Source organism: Athene cunicularia, assembly GCF_003259725.1.
Source record: "Athene cunicularia isolate RWA chromosome 2 unlocalized genomic scaffold, athCun1 chr2_part1, whole genome shotgun sequence".
In the NCBI taxonomy this organism is placed as follows: domain Eukaryota; kingdom Metazoa; phylum Chordata; class Aves; order Strigiformes; family Strigidae; genus Athene; species Athene cunicularia.
Genome location: NW_020799095.1, coordinates 145,537,374 through 145,555,546, shown reverse-complemented (window position 1 = coordinate 145,555,546; position 18,173 = coordinate 145,537,374). Strand labels below are relative to the sequence as shown.

The 18,173-nt window shown below is 41.9% G+C and overlaps 1 protein-coding gene across 2 annotated transcripts in view; it reads right to left on the bottom strand.

Annotated features, from left to right (window-relative positions):
• Positions 1-417: 417 nt before the first annotated feature.
• The window catches only part of CCN4 (cellular communication network factor 4), a 35,951-nt gene continuing 18,195 nt past the window's right edge, over positions 418-18,173 (bottom strand). Inside the window, exons 2-6 of one of the 2 annotated variants that reach the window (XM_026843464.1) lie at positions 7,014-7,270; positions 3,419-3,455; positions 3,198-3,291; positions 1,244-1,437; positions 418-732 (exon numbers count right to left, since the gene is read on the bottom strand). In XM_026843464.1, coding sequence (XP_026699265.1) covers positions 433-732; positions 1,244-1,437; positions 3,198-3,291; positions 3,419-3,455; positions 7,014-7,270 — 882 coding nt within the window. In that variant the 3' untranslated portion in view covers positions 418-432. Of the gene's footprint in view, positions 733-1,243; positions 1,438-3,197; positions 3,456-6,990; positions 7,271-18,173 lie in introns of both variants that reach the window. The other variant, XM_026843463.1, reaches the window with a different exon arrangement.

Sequence of the window (18,173 nt, the reverse complement as noted above, 5' to 3'; positions counted from 1 at the left end):
GTCTAATGTGAAAAATAAAACATATATGCCAATGTTCGTTTTCCAGCTTAGACCACATTATTCAGGAAATGACAGTAATGATGTCTGAATCTCATGTCAGCCATACTTTTGCTATCATACTAGTGTACTATTCTTTCCTTTGGGCAATTAAACTACTGGCCTAATAATTAGCAGTGCCAACAGGACTGTCATTTAAGTCCTGGAATCTGTGCATAGAGGAATTTCTGGCTGCTGTTAATGGATGGAGGTCTATTACGGTTGAAATTCCTGCTTGTTCAAGGCCTTTCCAAAGACAGTGTGGCAAAACAAGGAGATATAACATCCTAACTCAGGAAGAAACAAATTGTACTTTGGCAGTGGATGAAGATTCTCCTTTTATTTTAAAACCTCTGTAAAATCAGAGCAATGGGTCAATTCCAGCATTCAGCCAATTTAATTAGCGATTTCAGAGTAATCATGGTAATGAGCCAAGTCAGCAAAGATGTCATTGGGGTTCTTGCAGTTCAGGTTGCAAAAACAAGCATTGATCCACATGATTTTCCAGGAAAACTCAGTTCCGTCTGGGCACTGAAACCTCACTTCAATAGTCTTGGACTTGTAGGGTGTGCAGCACCTGTTGTCTGTGCAGACACCACAGTATTTGGGTCTATACGGACTTTTGCTCACGCATCCTGAGATGGTGTAGTTCATTGGTTCACTGGCCCTGTAGACAGCCAAGCACTTCTTCCCAGGCTAAATCAGAGAAGAACAGAAAAAAGAGACAGGTTAATATTCATTGCTGACACAGGTAGGACACACAAACCACCTGCCTGATGTTTAAAGTGTTTTGAAGCCGTTAGGAAGCACTTTACAGCCCTGATCTAGAGGGCGAGACAGATTCACATGTTTGGATACATGAACCCAAAAGCTGCAAGTAGGATACTTGCAAAATACAGTTCATAGTCATGTCCAGCAGTGCACCACCGCTTTTCCACTAGCTGAGTCACAGGTCTGTCTGAACCAGCAGCAAGCACAACAGACTTGGCTTGCCTTTCCTTGGAAGGACCTTTCAGCTGGAACTAAAGCTCTCAGGGGTAGGTTTTTAAACCAGCATGTGGAAGCACAGGGAGGATACATTTTTGACCTCTCTGCAGCACAGTAAGTCCGTGAGAAGTGCAGCCCTCAGAGGGATGAATCCTGCCAAACAAAGGCTGACCCTGTGTCCAGGCAAAGCTCAAGGGGTGCTCAAAGAAACAGTCCCCACCTTAATGTGTTTGGTTATATCCACCTCGCAGGGCCGCATGTTGCACAGGCGGCTTTCCTTCAGCAGCCGGCATTGGTCGTTGTCATTGGAAATCCTGGTGGAGATGCCCATCCCGCAGGTCTTCGAGCAGGGACTCCAGGGTGAGGTGTGAACGATGCAGTTCTTCTGCCAGGCTTCATCCTCTCCCTCGTATGCTGCAGAGACCAGATTAACCCCACATTATTCAGCTGGGGCAGCTTTCCATATTAAATACCTTCTTCTCAGCTCATTACACATTCAGGCCACTAACTCAAATAATTAAATCACAACGAAGTGGCTCAGCATCACTGTGAACCTCCTCATCCCACCCTCTTTGCGCTGACCTACTTGTGTCAGCCCCTCCAGTGCTGCAAGCGCTTGGGGCTAGGCTCATTTCTTTATTTCCCTTCACAGACTCACACAAGGGGGTCCTTGTCTGGGACCCCCAGGTGCTGCCACAATACAAACAATTACAGAAGCCTGCACCAGCCAGTGCAGAAAAGGGATGAGATCTGATCTCACCATGAAGGTTTATTTCTGAGCCCATTCAGTTGATTCCATGTAGCAGAAAGTGGTTGACAGTCTTTGCGGGATGGCCAAGGGGCTTGGGAAGCAGCCACAGCCTTTCACTGGGAGGAAGAGCAGCTTGAATAGCTCTCTGGGAGCTCGGCAGCCCCTTGAAGAGGGTGAGCTCTGTTTTGAAAGCAGCTGACAACCCCAGTTCAGGTTCCTTCACAGCCTCGGCCAAAGTCCCCACTGGTCTGCAACTTACCGTGCAGCTCACAAGCAAAACTCTGATAGAAACTCTGCTGCGTTAAGGTTCGTCACTAGTATATTTATTATTATATTATTATATTAAATGTAATAAATTTTAGTCTCACTTCTATAAGACTTCTACTTAGAAGAAGTGAGGCAAGGAAAGCTGTGTTATGCCCGTTTTAGGACACAGACCATGAAGACTTAAGGCCAATTTCAATAGTAGATATTTTGAATTTGGACCTACCTCACAGTTCAAGGCTACCAGGGACAGAAATGAGGCCTAAACTCTGGTGTTTTTAACCCACAAAATGGAGATGAAGGTTCTGTTTTGTACAACAAAAATACACACCAAGGATTGGGAAAAAATGCCTTACCATCAAGGAACCAAAATCCTGGTTTACAACAAGCATCCTATGTCTTCTTGAGCTCTGCTTTTCTGTGATAGTCCAAAACATGGAGCTAATCTGGCTAATGTCACTCCATTGTACCATAGAGTGTTATGAGGATAAATTTAAGACATATGGCGAGGTGAGCCCATCTTAAGCATTTGAGACCATGTTTGAGACAAATGGTATCATCTCTCTGCAGTGATCCTCACTATGAATGTATGAGGAAAGAGATACCCTATGTGATACATGAAATAGGTAGTTCAATAGTGTCATCAGTCCAGATTTTCTAAATAGCTATACTAACACAAAGACAATTTAGTCCAACTGGCAATGAAACTTCTACCACAATAACTGGTTTTGAGGTGTTCCGTAAGTTGGGACTACTAAGATACAGGGGCTTTAAGATCATGCTACTAAAGCAATATAATTCAGACAGAAAGCTTCTGTCCCAAATAAAACCGAGCCCATTCTGTTCTCCAGAGGGCCCAGACTGAAAAAAAAAAATGGTGAAGTAAAAAGGACTTGTGACATCTTCAAAGTGCCAGCAGATGTGTGCTTGTCACACAAGCATGTTTGATGAATCTCATATTGCTGCTAAGGAGCTGAAGAACACCACTGGTGTTTGCATGTCCCACCCTTCCCTACATGCTGGATAGGAGTCTCTGTGTCTTGTTCACACAAAGACTAGACACCTGCCAGGTCTGCCAGTACAAGCTGATACTTTGGTTGTAGACTCTGAATTCAGTTGCCCAATGACAAAGGAGAGGTCCACCTCATTTCCACTGTACCTGCAGAGGAGATGTGGCGCGGAGATGTCTTCCTGATTTTCTTGGAGTCATCACAAATCCACTGCTCGCAGCACTTCCCTGCCATCTTAATCAGCTTTGGGTTTGGGCACCAAACAAGGGGAGGACGTGAGTTTGTGCACATAGGAATACAGCCCACAGCCCCGTTAATGCATGTGCAGTTGTATTTGCAGTTGGGCTGAAATGTGTCCCCATTGTTATACCTGACTCCATTGAGGACACATCCTACACCGACAATCTCTGAAAGGTAAGAAAAAGAGAGAAAGACACACAGACCACCATTAAAACAATGCTGGCAACAAACAGTGCTGATGTTTTTCTTTAGCAAGCTGCTCCCTAGGCTAATGGAGCCACAGCAGAGACATGACAGTGCTACAGGGTGATGTGTTCAGTGTGATGCTGAGCCAAATGTGGTCACACCATCTAGGAAATTGTTTTCATTCTGAATCACAGGAAAAATTTAAAAAAAAAAAAAAAAAAAAAAAAAAAGCATCTTTTAATGCTTCATGGAAAAAAGGAGTTAGAAAATAAAACAAATTCTATCATGGTCGCTTAAATCATTTCATGGCATGCTGGTAAAAGTTATTCACAGTAGGAGCAATCAAAGTAATTAAAACAAATATTGAGTGAAATTTGAGGTTTTCAGCGACATAAGAGAGTACTACATGAAGCTGAAAATATGACACAGCTCTTCACAACACCCGTACCTGTCTGAAGCAGAAGGGGGGAGGACAGCCAAGGTAGCAAAGGAGCACCTAAATGGCACTGGATTCCTCTATTTAGGCAACTAGATCCCACAGAGTTTATCACAGAACAGGTTACTTGGAAAATGAAGTAATACATTATAAAGTCATGAAAATTAACATTGATGTATATTTTTAAATAAAAATTAAAAAAAAAAAAATCTGGCTTTCTGATTGTCCATGAGCAGGAACCACAATAATTCAAATAGTAGCAGCTTCTTTGTTGCAAAGTTATGGACTGTTATTTAAAACCAGTGATAGAAATCTTCTACTGGAAAATTCAAAGTTCAGTTTCTTGTTTGGTCACATGGAGGCAGTACACATGCACTGATCAGGTTGCCTAAGTTTTAAGTTTGGTCAGAAATGGAGCTGCAATGTGTCTGCTTCAGGGCCAACAAGAATAGAAATGCTGGAATAAAATTCTTCAAAAGGCTTCCTATTTTTAGAACGGGCTGAATGGAAACATCAAACACAAAGTCCTTCTGCAAAGAAAGGAGAGTTGTTGGAATTTGAAGCACAGATCCAGATCTCCAGTTCATACTCAGCTCTGATTTTGATAATGCTTCAGCCTTTGTATTGAAGAGACACCACCCAGTGCTGGAGCTAAAGCTGAGAATTCAGTTAAACTTCTAGGTGTTCACATGGGTTATGACAGCTCAAGAAAATGTATTTCCTGGTGTTTTGCTACAGCATATCCCTCCTGGACTGTGTTAACTCAACCTCCTGCAGGTCTCATACATCAAGAGGTTCATCATGAGAACATCCCCAAACATAGACAAAGGGGCTGTTGAATGCCTTCAGGCAGAACCCTGCTGAGTCCGCATCTATGATAAATTAGGGAATCTGGGAGCACATCCCTGTTCCTGACCCCACATGCACAACACTGGCCTCCCTGCCTGGTCATGTGCTCAGCACCCTGCTGTCTCTGCTGTGGTGCAGAGAAAAGCCAACATCAAAGGGAGAGCGGCAGTGACACCCAGCAGGCTCCCATCTGATGTCCAGGTGTCCTGGGACACATTTCAGCATGCCAGTACAGATACAGCTTGAATTTCCAGTTTCACTCTATTTCCTTTCCCAGCACCAGTTCCTAGCTTTTTCACGATCTTTAATTTCCATACATTATATTGTTTCTGTAGTCCTGCATGCACTGGATTCTCTAGACCTAGTTTTTGGCATCCAGCTACGAAGGAAATTCCTTACAGCAGTTAGTCCCCAACACCCAGAATATTCGGTCAGGGCAGCAGCTGGTGTGCTCAGAGTGGGGTGACACAGCCTATATCTGACCCCATGCACGAAAAAGCACGTGTCAGGAGATCCTGTTGCGTGCCTCCACCTGGATGCTGAAAGCAAGGGGAAGACCACAGCTTTCCGTGGCAGCAGAGACAAGCCCCTTCACTTCCTAACCATGGAAAGACCCTCTCACGTCCCTCAGCTGCCATGCCACAGTGCCCCTCACCATAAATCAAAAATGTCACATAAGAGGGCATGTATTCTTACGGCAGTAAGGATATGAAAGTGCAGATTGGGAATCCTTCCAGAACCCACTGGGGAAGCTGGGGATCAAACTTCCTGTGTCACAGTGCTGTTGCCGCAGGGATACTGGATGGCTGTGATGTATGGGAGGACTACAAAACCCCCAAAAATATCCAAGTAAGAAACCAAACATTTAAATAAATAAACATGAAGCAACGTGAAGGTCTTTAAAGAGGCTTAAGAAGGCTGAGGTAGCTTTGAGACAACAACCAGCTTGTTTTCCTCTCCCAACACAGGGCCAGCTATAACAATGTCATTCTTGACAGATGTTTGTCTAACCTGTTCTTACAAACCTCCCATGAACACTCCACACAGGCTGCAGACAATATATTTGAATGAGCTCATATCCTCTTTTCTTATCCTTGGATCCTTTCTAATCTTGAAGATCACTGTTCAAGCCTACAGTTCCTTGCATGTATCTTCTCCTGTTGTTATTTTGCCCTATATCCTACAAAACTCTGGTTAGACTGCTCTGTTTGCATGATTGTTTTTTGTGGCTGATCTAATGCAAAGCCAAGTTCATTTCTTCCGACACTTCCTATCCTTCTTCTGCTGAGGAACAGCAAACCCTAGTAGCATTTCTATAAGGAACTGACAGCTACCCTGAAACTCTTTATTCCTCAGACTTGCCCCTTGTGAAACTTCTGCTGATTTTCTAAGTTTATTGAAGCCCACTGTTTCCAATCTTTCCTCCCTCCTGTGGATCAGTTATTCATTCTATTTGTCTTGCAATCAGCTCTCCTCCAAGTTTCCTCCTACCTTCACATTTTCTATTAGTACCTCATTCACAGGTATATGCCAGCCTAGAAGACCTTTCCTCTAAATGTCTTTTTCCTGTTTATGAATCTAAAGCAATAACCAATATGTTCTAATAATTTGCTAAATGTTCATCATCCTTTCTGATTTAGCTATCTGTGTGGTTGTATCCATGATCCTTTCCCTTTTAATCATTCCCAGAGTGATGATTTTCAATCATTTATGAATGGACTAGACCTTAATTTGTCCCCGAGAGACTTTGCTAGGAGATGGCTCATCCCTGACCCTCTTGACAGAATATCACATGCTACCCTTCCTAGAGATCCACTACTGGCAATAAGCCAAAAGCATCTCCTTAATATCATGGTTTTCATGTAGACGCCCATATTGCCTGTCTTTAAAGCCAGCTGTGTACCTATACTTCCTTCATACCCACTCCACTACGGCACCTCCTCCTGTTACAGGGAATACAGAATGATCTACTTTAAAATCTGAAGACCTTCAAGAGCTGGTTGCTTCTTGCTCTTGGCTGCAACCGCCTCAAAGAGCAAGAATTCGGATATCATTTCTCATCCAGCCAACTGCCCTGAGAATGAAGACAGCTGTAAGGAAATGGAAGATGATGAATGAAGGAGCTGATGAGCGTACAGTCAGGTATCTAATGAGATAAATCTCAACCATTGCTCAGACTGAGGGGAGCTGCCAATGTATATCTAAGTCAAAAATATATGTACATCACTTACGTGCACATACTCCTATTTCGTACCTAGGTCTGTCTCCACTGTAGTCACAGTACAAGCCCCTGTGGAAATCACAGGTGTCGGCCTCATTGCAACTTTCTCCACGCTGCTTGGCACATGTCTTGCAGCAGTCGCAGCCGTCTGTGACCAGGCTGACGCCTACAGAGCACCGAGGTGGGGACTTCGGGCACTCGCATGGCCACTTACAGTACTGAGTCCGCGTGTAGGCCTCTGTCGTGGTGGGGACGGTGGGGGTCATGGTGGTGGAGGTCTGGGCAATGGCCTACAAACAAAGAAACACATCTTGGAGAGCATTCCAGAGAAAAGGGGGCTGCTAATCCTGTTGTGATTAGTCATCAATTAAAATCCCCTCAGGTCTAAAAAGTCTGCAAGGAAACCAATGAATAAATGTCAGAGTCGTGGAAAGGGAGCAGTCACTGCTCTCTTATGTGCCCCTTCTGATACCAGGTGAGGGCAAATGCTCTGTAGCTTGGAACAGCATCCAAACTGCATAGCCCCAGCTTGCTGGTACTCGGCCTTTTCCAGACCTCTCCTCCCTAAACAGAAGTCTCCTTCTGTGTGTGAACATGTTAAAACCCCTCTGACACATAAGAAGGTGTGACGTGTCCAGTCTGTGTCACCCTGTGGTGCTTGGCTCTGGCAGACTGTGCCACCCCGTAACTGTTGTACCTGTTGACTGAGAGATGGCTCTAGGGTCTCTTGGTTACTGAACGGCTTCCTCGCACAGCAGCCACTGCCCTTCAGGTCACCAAGCAAGATAAAGCTCATTGTGTTGCAGTGTGAAAGCACGTTTGGCCTTGTGTTCCTCAGGCTAATCCATATCGGTGTGGGCCTTGCAACCAAAACATGGGATCCCATAAATTCATGAGGGGATCAGGAGAAGGCCTGTGAGCACACCATCACCACAGACACCCAGTCACGAACCTCTGTGTTGTGAGGATGATCTGAAACCCACAGGTCTAGCACACCATTATGGACCTCCTGAGGATATCTTCGGTCATGTCGTCTCTTCTTTCAGTAGCACTAATATCACAACCGCTTACAATGTCCTAGCACTTTTCTTGAATAGAGATGAGATTAGAGAAAGGAAAAGACAGCCTTTGAAACCAAAATATGGCTAACTGGCTGTGAATATCATGATGCACATGTTCACCCCTATAATGCAACACATATGCAGTTCAGCTCCCTGACAGAGCCCCAGTCGTAAGCAATGAAGCTACACTATGGCTATAATATTTTTAAAAAATTTAAAAATAATGATTTTAAAAAATAAAAATAGAAAAGTAATGTATTTCCTCTAAGCACTCTGACAACCACCCTTATCCATCCTTCGCAGTGTCCAGACTACCACATTCAGCAGAAATGCTCTCTGTGAATCCTAAAGTAGACATGAGGCTCTTAGGTCTGTCTGTTATGGGCTCTTCCAGGTCTCATGATGTAGTTCCCATGATGTTGCCCTGGCCCACACAGTCAAACAACTGGGATAATTCTGCAGTGCTTTTCCACCTATGCCTTTTGGAACATGCTTTTGTCCTACATGGAGTCACTGTGGGACCTGTAAGTCAGATGAGTGTAAGTGAAGCTTCATAATGTTAGTGTTTCTCCCATTAGCCGTGCACAAATATTTGCCAGCATGGTGAGCAAGGAAGGAAAACTTTCATGGGGAAGAAACTGCCAAGTTTCCATTTCCCGATCTCCATTTCCTTGCCAAATAAAAAAAAAAAAAAACAACCCAAAAAAAAAACCAAACACCAACCTGAAAGTTAATTCAAAATATGGTAATAGATAAAAAAATCTGATGAAGGTAAATCAAGGTAGAAAAGGGATTTCATGTAACACAGTGATGTTACTCCTGTAGACACACACATTCAGGACACTATTACTGAGATTATGGTGTGCTGTGGTACCTTACCTCATAGCAAAACCCACAGAGGTCAGATGTCTCTAGTCCCTGAAGGGCAAACTCTGGATGATATTTAACACCCTGGCCATGCCTGTGGTGCAGGAAGGGTGCAAATCAGCCCAGTGACAAAGCAAAGATGCGCCTTTTCTACCAGGATCACTGTACAGAAAACCTGAGATACACAAGGGAGTCAAGCAGGGCAGCGTGGCTCAGGCACAGAAACAAATGGGGTCATTTACAGGCTATCAACAGCATCCAGAACATGACCCTGCTTGGGCGCATGTGTTCCAGAAGCCCTTTCTGGTGACAAGATATGAGAGCTGCAAAGAATAGTGTGTAACCCTACAAAGTTTGGACAAGGAAAGTCAAGGTCTAGAGTTTACTAAGGAGTCCCATCCATTCCTGGCTATCTTGTGCTGTGCTACATATTCCCCGGTGTTTTTGTCCTCTTTATAGTTTCATATGTCTCAAACAAAAGGCTTTCCACCACCTCTCCATGAAGAAAATGCCCCACCACAAGGTTTTGTGGTGAAAAGCATCCCCAAGAATTGCAGTCCCACAGTTTATAAGCTATCCATCAGGATACTTCTGAAAAGCCCTTTTACTGTCTTCTACCACTTCTTTGCTAGCAGACTCAAATTTTATTAAACTACATTTCCAAACCTGCTACTGCTGTATCTGAAAGTGTATTTAAGTGTCTTAGTAATTAGTTACCCTGTATTTAGAACACTAAATTGTTAACACATTGCTAATCACTGCCAAATAGGCAATATGTTTGCTCTGGGCATAATTCCCAATTCCATTAAGGCCCTCTTTACAAACAGTTGGCCTTAAAGTTGGCTTAAAATCACATTTAAATTCATGTTTAAACTAAAACACAGCAATATAATTTACTTCTACTTTAAGGCTCCTTGATGGTGCCAAAGCTGTTAAAAGAGGAACATTCAGATCAATGAAAAGCCCTGGCCTTATAATAGTAGTGTTTCTCATTCCACTCACAATGATTTGAGTAGGTGCGATAACCTGTCACTTGAGAAGAGAGGCCTTTTCAAGTGCAATAAACTTGTTTACTTTGTTGCTGATCATTAAAAAAGTGCTTAATAACCAAATCCAGATACAGACAAAAGTCACACAGCTATTTAAAGAGATCATTGCCATGGCCCAACCCTGTGAGTAAATCCCTTCACAGTCCCTTGTTTCTACTGTCAACATCTTCTACCCTGTGTAGATATAAAAAGTGTCTGTGAATCAACACACGTAACAAAGAGGAACCCTGCTAGTCCTACGGTTTTAGTCAATATGTGAAGGACTGAGGCTGAATTCTTGTAAAGGACTGGGTAGCTGGGAGCCATTCGATGGCTTGTGATAGGCAGGAATTTAGATTAAATTATTTAACAGCCCTTCCTCTAGGTCTAAAGCATGAGCTGGCCAAGGAAGCTTTTCAAGTGTCCTCATAGTGGCTAGCTGTTGTAGTTCTTGGACGTGCCAGCTGAGATGTCCAGGGTAGGGATGAGTAAGCCATGGGAAAGACACTTAGTGTGGGCTACATAAGCATCTTCAAATAATCAGTGTGGACAGACATCAAGATACTATGAGTTGCATATTTTACAAATAGGGAAGGCATGGCAGGATGGGAGGGGCATCATGTCCCAGGCTCCGTTGCCACCCAACCAAAACCCAACCTTTGGAAACTGTCATCCACTGGACACTAGAACAAGTGCACAACTTGTACAGGCACTCCTCCTTTCCCTTCCTAAGCCCCTCAGAGCTTCTCAGGGAGAAACAATTCTGTAGATTTAAAAAATTCTTGGCTTTTCCCTTTCCACAGTCAGTTGTCATCAATGGAATATCTATATCCCTTTGGAAAAGTCATTAAGCCCTACTACTTCAATGTCCCATAACCTTCTGGGATATAGACACTTTCCTATTAATAGGTATGATGTTAAGACAGGATTAATAATGCTTTATAAATACCACAATAACACTAACTCTTTCCACAGGTGCTATCAACAGGAAATCCCCTTGTAATGGCCTTCATCAATAGTCATCCTTAAATAGAAAATACAACCAACCAAACAAAAAACCCTCACGTAATTTAAGGTTTTAGGAATCATGTCTTTATGGTCAATATAACGTACAGGAGGGCAATGGTTTTGTCAGAAATACAAAGTGAGAGTGAAGAGAAACTTAAGACCAAAAAGCACAGTGGTGTGGATTTGACAAGTTTATTTTAAAATGTCAGAACAATAAAAGAATGTGCCTGCTAAGAAATGAATTTTTACAGGTATGGGTAATTAACTTGGTTTGTATAATTACTCTTCGATCTAGGGGGTCTACAGATTTGCTATATTGGATGCTAAGGAGAAAATATTCCACCACAAGTTATTCATGAGATCTAATTTTGCTGCTTTCGGAGGTACAAGCCCATTCTCATTAAAACAAGATGAAGCTTTTCTCACCCTGCCATGGCTGATAACTCTATTAAAGTCTCTCCTGATTTACGTTTGGCAAGCTCCAAAATGCTTTCTTTTTGCATTTGCAGAGAACAGCATTTCCCTAGCAAAAAATTTCCAGCTAATTTCCATGTTCACATTCAAGAGAAGAGAAGGAGAAACTAAAATGTTACTCACTGTCTGCTATGGTCACAAATTCAATATTTTTAATAGCCATGACTTTTATTACCCAAGCCTTAAAAATACAAAATGGATAGCAGCACTCTAGCAGCATGTTCTACCTACTGGTAAATTATATTTTCAAATTGTTGGAAAATACTGTAAGTTAGTTTTAGTTTTGAAAACTGAAAAGACCAAGCTAGAGTATGAATTTAGTGCATACAGTCCAAACTGCAAGCCAGATATATACATATATATAGCAGCACTTTTACATAATTCATGAGGAAACCTCCAGCTTTGCTTTTAAGCAGCAAAACCCTAGATGCATTGCAATATACTCCTTTGCTTCCAGTTTTTACAGGTGTTTAAAAATATATTAATGTGTATTGATTTCAATGTTTTAGTGCTGCAAGATCTTATTCTTAAAGACTTTTTCTTTCAAGAATTTTTCTCATCACGATGAGCAGAATGAAGGTAGGGAGAAGCTATCCATGTTCTCTCCCTCCAGTATATTGACGGTAAAAAGTCCATAAAAGATGGTGACTTCTAAATTCAATTCCTCTGGCTATTGGCAGAGCTGGAGAAATGGTTATGAGAAGTTGGCAAATAGACATCTGCTCAGATCATAGTACTTTATCACCTCCTGCTGTTTTCTCCTTAATGGTAATTTGCTCTAAAAGAAGGACTTCTGAGCTCACTTTTATCTGCACAAGCTGCGTTTTGCAGGGCAGATGCCATTGGGTGGACTTCTAAATTCCCACAGTAGAACACATTAAAGGAATATTTTTAACCTATATTGCTGATACTGCCTTTCTGAGTAAATCCCAGATATCACTGATGGAGGGATACAACGTGATCTGGATTATCCCCTGTCCTCCATCTCTGACACATTCACAAGAAAAAAACAGTCAGTGAGGAAATGCTTATTAAAATGCCCTCTTTACTACTATGTGATCAAACCAGCTGATTTGTGGACTGACCCAAACATCCTTATCGGCCTTAGTTCATGCACCAAAGCCTGACAGCATCAGCCTGTCACTGTTTAGAAATAACTCCAGATTTTGCAGTTTGGCTGCAGGGGCACTAAAGGGAAAAGCACAACTTTAAGCAGACACCTAGGGATGCTTCTCCCAGGAAAGGCATTTGTACTGTCTCTCTGCCAGATGACACATCTACTTTCTCCTGGTTCCACCTACTGGCTGAACTGTTTAGACACCACAAGCAGAAATGCCTGTAGAGCCAAGTCCAACACCATGTACCACCCTAAATGTTCCCATGGACCAAAATGATTTAAAAAGGCACCCCAGGAGACCCACATCTACATTCACAGAGTTGCAAACATCCTAATACTAACCTGATATAGCACAATTCCCGGGGGAACACAGTTTCTGGAGCTTAATAAAGAAGTAATAATGAAAAGACAAAATGACATATAAATAATCTATTAAATAAAGCCACGTACCCTCCCATCCCTCACTTGCATCTCTGGGCAAGCATAGAGACTGCTTTGTTTCAGTCCAGAACAGACAGAGGTTAACAACTTATAATGCATGTCGGAGAGATGGGCACATTAGCAATGAGAAATGACCTGGCTTACATCAGTGGGCTTAAACCAGGCCCTCAAGGTAGAAGTTTGTTTCTTGATCTTTCTCAGTTGGAGCTTCTGAGCTGAATATTACTGAATATTTACATCGTTATTACACCCAAACAGATGGGTCAACAAAGAGCCAGTTCTTACAGCAAAATCAGTAGTAATCACAGTACCAGCAGGACTTCCTCACCATTATGCTTTTGTTACAAATCTCTAAATCCCCATGAATGATCATAAACTATCACAAGGTACTACTAGTGATAAGTCAGCTAGCATCAGGACAGAGATATAAATCAGATTTTGCAGGACATGTGATGGTAAGAGGAAAATATTCAGGGCTCAGCTTCCTCAGAGCATGCATGAGCTCTTAGATACCTCATTAAAATTGATCCCAGACATGAAATCTACAGAACATATTGTAAAATAACAGACTCCGAACCCAGAAAATATAAGACAGTTTTATAGATGTCAAGTGCCAGCTGGATTTATTCTTGCTGTGCACTGTAGGCTGAGCAGAAAGGAACATTCTGCATGAAGCATTACATTCAATAGCCTAAGAAAATAAAATATCCACAGTGAATCAACCATTAATATTTCTGTGGATCTCACAGGAGTGATGAACAATCAACTTCTCACAACTTTATTCTGGGAAATGTATCTGTGGGAAGAATGTAGGCAGATGTTTGGAGTAGTCTTTTCTAACTTAGTTTAGACAATTACGGAGTAAAGATTACATACATTCACCTCTTTGCCAAAATACTGCTTATACTGGCAAACTCAGTGTGGCCTCACATTTTCTTCACATTTTTCCATGGAGTGTTCAGAGGGAAAGATCTTTCCCATTAGAAAGAAACCTGATGTTTCATAAGTGTTGTCCCAGTAAGAGTAGCACTTGCTCAGGATAGGACGACCTAAAAATTTTGGGACATCATTAACAAATTGACACCACAGGCTCCACTAATCAGGATATTAAACAGCATCATTTCTGCATTCTAGGAACATTTTTAATGTCTTGTTCTGCACATGTTCAGTTTGTGCAGCTAATGAACTCATCCAGTGAAACTCGCTTGAACTAGAGCTTGAAAAGTAACAGGGAACATCTGGAGGAGCAATAAGAAAAGTCTCCAGAAGAGACAAGCAGACAGACTTCAATTTTAGGAAAATGGAAAGAGTGGAAAGTGTATTTGGACCATCCAAGGTCACAGGGCTACAAACCATCCTAAAACTGAAAGATCAAGAAAAGGATGTTGACATATGAGCCACAAGCTGGGTAACAAAAGCGGTATCACAGTTCCAGCTCCCAGACAAGAGTAGACTGCTTTGGCAGAGATTTTACTCTGAAGTTAGCCATGTTCTGTATTTGCTTGTCTCCTGTTTTTCAGTCATGGCCTTGAAATCAAAAGGAAGATGCCTTCTGTCCTCTAACTCACCTGGGGACACTCTATCCCAAGCTGGGAAAAAAAGTGAAGTAAGTAAAATTAAGAAGCTCAACTTCTTTTTTTTTTTTTTTTTCCCCTGTGGCACGAACATCACAGACTTCATGGCATTTTTCAAAATCATCTTGGCTGTAATGATTTTTCTTATAGAAATGGAAATCTGCATTTTCAAGTATCAAAATTTTCCTGTTCCTGTTCCAATGAAGAGCATTTTGACTTAGAACAACTTTTCATTTTAAAATTTCATTATTTAAAGTCTGAAATCTGAAACAGTTTGTTTGGCATAATATAATTTGCTGATGAACTGATGAAGTTACACATCCCTATTTTCTTTAAATAGCAATTTTCCTCCCATGTCAAGTTTCCACTGATATTTTCTCATAGCTTTGTTTTTCCAAGTTGATCGCTTTGTTTTACAACTGTCAAAGTGTCTTCCTCCTTTAAATCCATACTAAGGGCTCTTATTTTGCCACTGTTTAATACTTTGTTTAGACAGAATATGGAAAAGAACTGGACTTGGTGATATCTCAGTAAATTAATCCACTTCCTGGATTACAGTTTTGAACCCTCACTTTAAATGGGATATCAAGGAAATGTCAACCGAGAAGACAACAACCAAGATGGTCAGAGACCTAAAGGTCATGACCCAGGACGAGATGCTGAGTAAACTGATCTTGCCTAATCTGGTAAAGAAGTTATTGATCTAGGGATCAATCCACCCTTCTCAGTGGTAGCAAAGAGTATACCAATGGGCAGCAGTCACAAAATATTGATGGGGAGATTTAGTCTGAACACCAAGAAGACAACTTCTTCACTAGAAAAGAAGTGCAACATGGGGACATGTCACCCATGGAGGCTCTGAATTCTCCATCCTCAGCTGTTGGATTAAAGACCTCCAGAGGGCACTGACAATCAGCGTTTCTGTCAGCCTGTGAGGGCATACCTTGCCAAAACCACACGTGGAATGTGCCCATAAACTCAACCAACCAAAGTTCAGTCCTGCATTGTGCCACCTAAAGTCTGGTTTTGGCACAGAGAAATAAAAACTAACCTTTTTGTTCAATGCTGCATTTAATGCAGACAAATGAATTCTATTTTGCAGGTCTATTCCCTCTCTTATCATGAGCACAGCCAAAAATGCTATTTGGCAGCTAATTATTTTACCTGATAACAGGAAAGCTACCAGAAGTCTGCTTTTGTAGCTGGAAGATTTCAAGATAATTGAAAGAAAGAGAAGTTGCTGTTACTGCTACTTTAATGGCCTCTTTGGAACACATGGCATGCATGGCTTCATCTAAAAAAACCATAACTGCCATTTAATATAGTGTTGTATCATTATATCAAAGGCACCTCAAGACTCTCAATGAAAGATGAGCAGTAAGACTGCATTGCTACATCCCTGTGGTTAAGTGAAAAACACATGGAGCCTACAACTTGTCTGAATAAACAGCAGCATTTCCAGGTAAAGAGTCCCATTGTGAAAGGATATTTTTGTGCCAAGAATGGCATATTTTGGTAACTGTAGCTTATAGTATTTTATAAGATCTGTAACACAGAGAATGCAGATGGAAGACATGTAGGTCAGCAACATCCTTAGGGCCAACAGAAGATGCCAGACCTTTGCACATTCTAGGAGGACCTGAATCTAATTCAGAGTCTGATTGCAGAACATTAGGACCCAGTTTGGAATGATATATATTACCTTACCCTTTGCCAGGCAAAATCATAACAAAAGTCTCTTGTAGCATCTGAAGTAAGTTAGCTCTGAATGGGCAGAGTGATCAGTAAAGCAGCATTTGTACATTTGGAGAAAAGGCATCCACATCAATATCTGCCACAGCCTGGTCATCTGATCTGGGTACAGTCTGGCCATACTTCTGTGAGGAAAGCAGCTTTTCTTCACAGAATCGTGGAATCTGAATGTTCAGCCAGAGTCTGACTAGTGTCTGAGGCTGTTTCTAGAAAACCAAATGGGAAACCACCAAAACCCAGAGTGGGAAAGGGGTATCATCAGATTGGATTTTACACTAAACAGTGGAAAAGAATAATGGTAATACTGCAATTCTAAGTACCAGCAATGCCAAACCCCATCCATGTGATTGCTGTGTTGCGCTTACAATGGCAAGTCTTGTGCTTTGGTCCCCACTTCTCTGCATGGCCCCACTTAGCTCTACTGCTTCTGGCTCCATCCTCTCTTTCATTTCTCACTACAGAGAGAGCCTGAGGGCATGGGGACCACTTCTCTGCTTCAGCAGTGAGGATGTGGAGCAAACAAATGCAACCCCTTCTTTCTTTCTCCTGGACTACAACACTTATATTCCTCTTCCCAGCCAAGTACCAAAGCAGAGCTGCAGTATATAGAGTTCACAAATGATAAGACATTACAGTAGATCTTTTAATCCTAAAAAGGAGAAAGCATTACCAGAAAGGTGGGAAAAAAAAGAACCTGCAGGATTCACCCTTGAATAACATCTTCCTCAGTTAAGATCAAGTCCCATTCAAACCAGACAGAATGTGAACAAGAGATTAAGTGAAAGATGAGAGATGCAGAACCTCCATCAGACTCCAGAAACCCCACTGCCCCTTGTTCAACATGTATAATAATATTGCTATAATTGGATGCCTTGTGATACTTTCACATGTGTATTGTGAAAAATTCAGCTGATATCACCCACCATGAGATCCCCTGAGAATAAACAGATTAACTTCCAAGTATCATGGACTAATGCTCATTGCACTGAACCTCCCATACCCAGAAATGTCTGTGGAAGAGTCTAATAAATCATTGCTGTACACTGCATGCAGATAGAAAGGAGTACATGACGTACCAAACAGTGGAAAACGAATTCCTGTGATTGGTACAGGTGACATGAAGTTACTGGTAATTTTATGGCAAATACAGGGAGTTTAGTTTTCTTTTAGAGGGCTACAGCAGTGTAAAAGAACCTTAACCTCTGTATATGAAATTCAGACTCTTTTCTAAAAATCTGGGTATTACTAGGTAAGGGATTGATCACACTAATTTGGACAGATATAGGAAAGACTAAAGAGATGGCAAGAGCTGCCTCCTCATCAGTGACTGTGAACAGCGAGCAATGTGATGAGAGAAAACTCAGGGGTGTAAAGGAAGTATTCATAGTGTTAAAAACTGATTGAGCTAGGAACAGTAGTATTTAAATTAAGGAAGGGAAACAGGAGTTGAAGACAATGGGATGCATCCAGACAGCAAGAGGTTTGACTGATGTTCTGAACAAGTGCCAGGCATCTGGAAATCTCTGAAAACAGGACCATGGGGATGCTAAGATACATGGGAAATAAAATGAGTGTTGTTAACACACTGAGGGTGCAGAGGCGAAAGAGACTCACATAATCAGGAGACAAACCACAAAACCTCCCTGCAAGTTAAAGTCATATGAAATGGTTAAGTCAGGGTGAGGGGCAAACCACAAACATGAAATAACTGGAGTGCCCATGTTGTCACAGAGGAAACAGGAGCTGAACACCTTCTACCTCCTCCCCCATCAAACTCAGCAGGCATCTTGTCAGTGGGGCAGAAACAGTGCCATGGCCTTTGCTACTTTTAATGGCTAAGTTTTCTGTCTTCACTATTTCATAAATCCCTC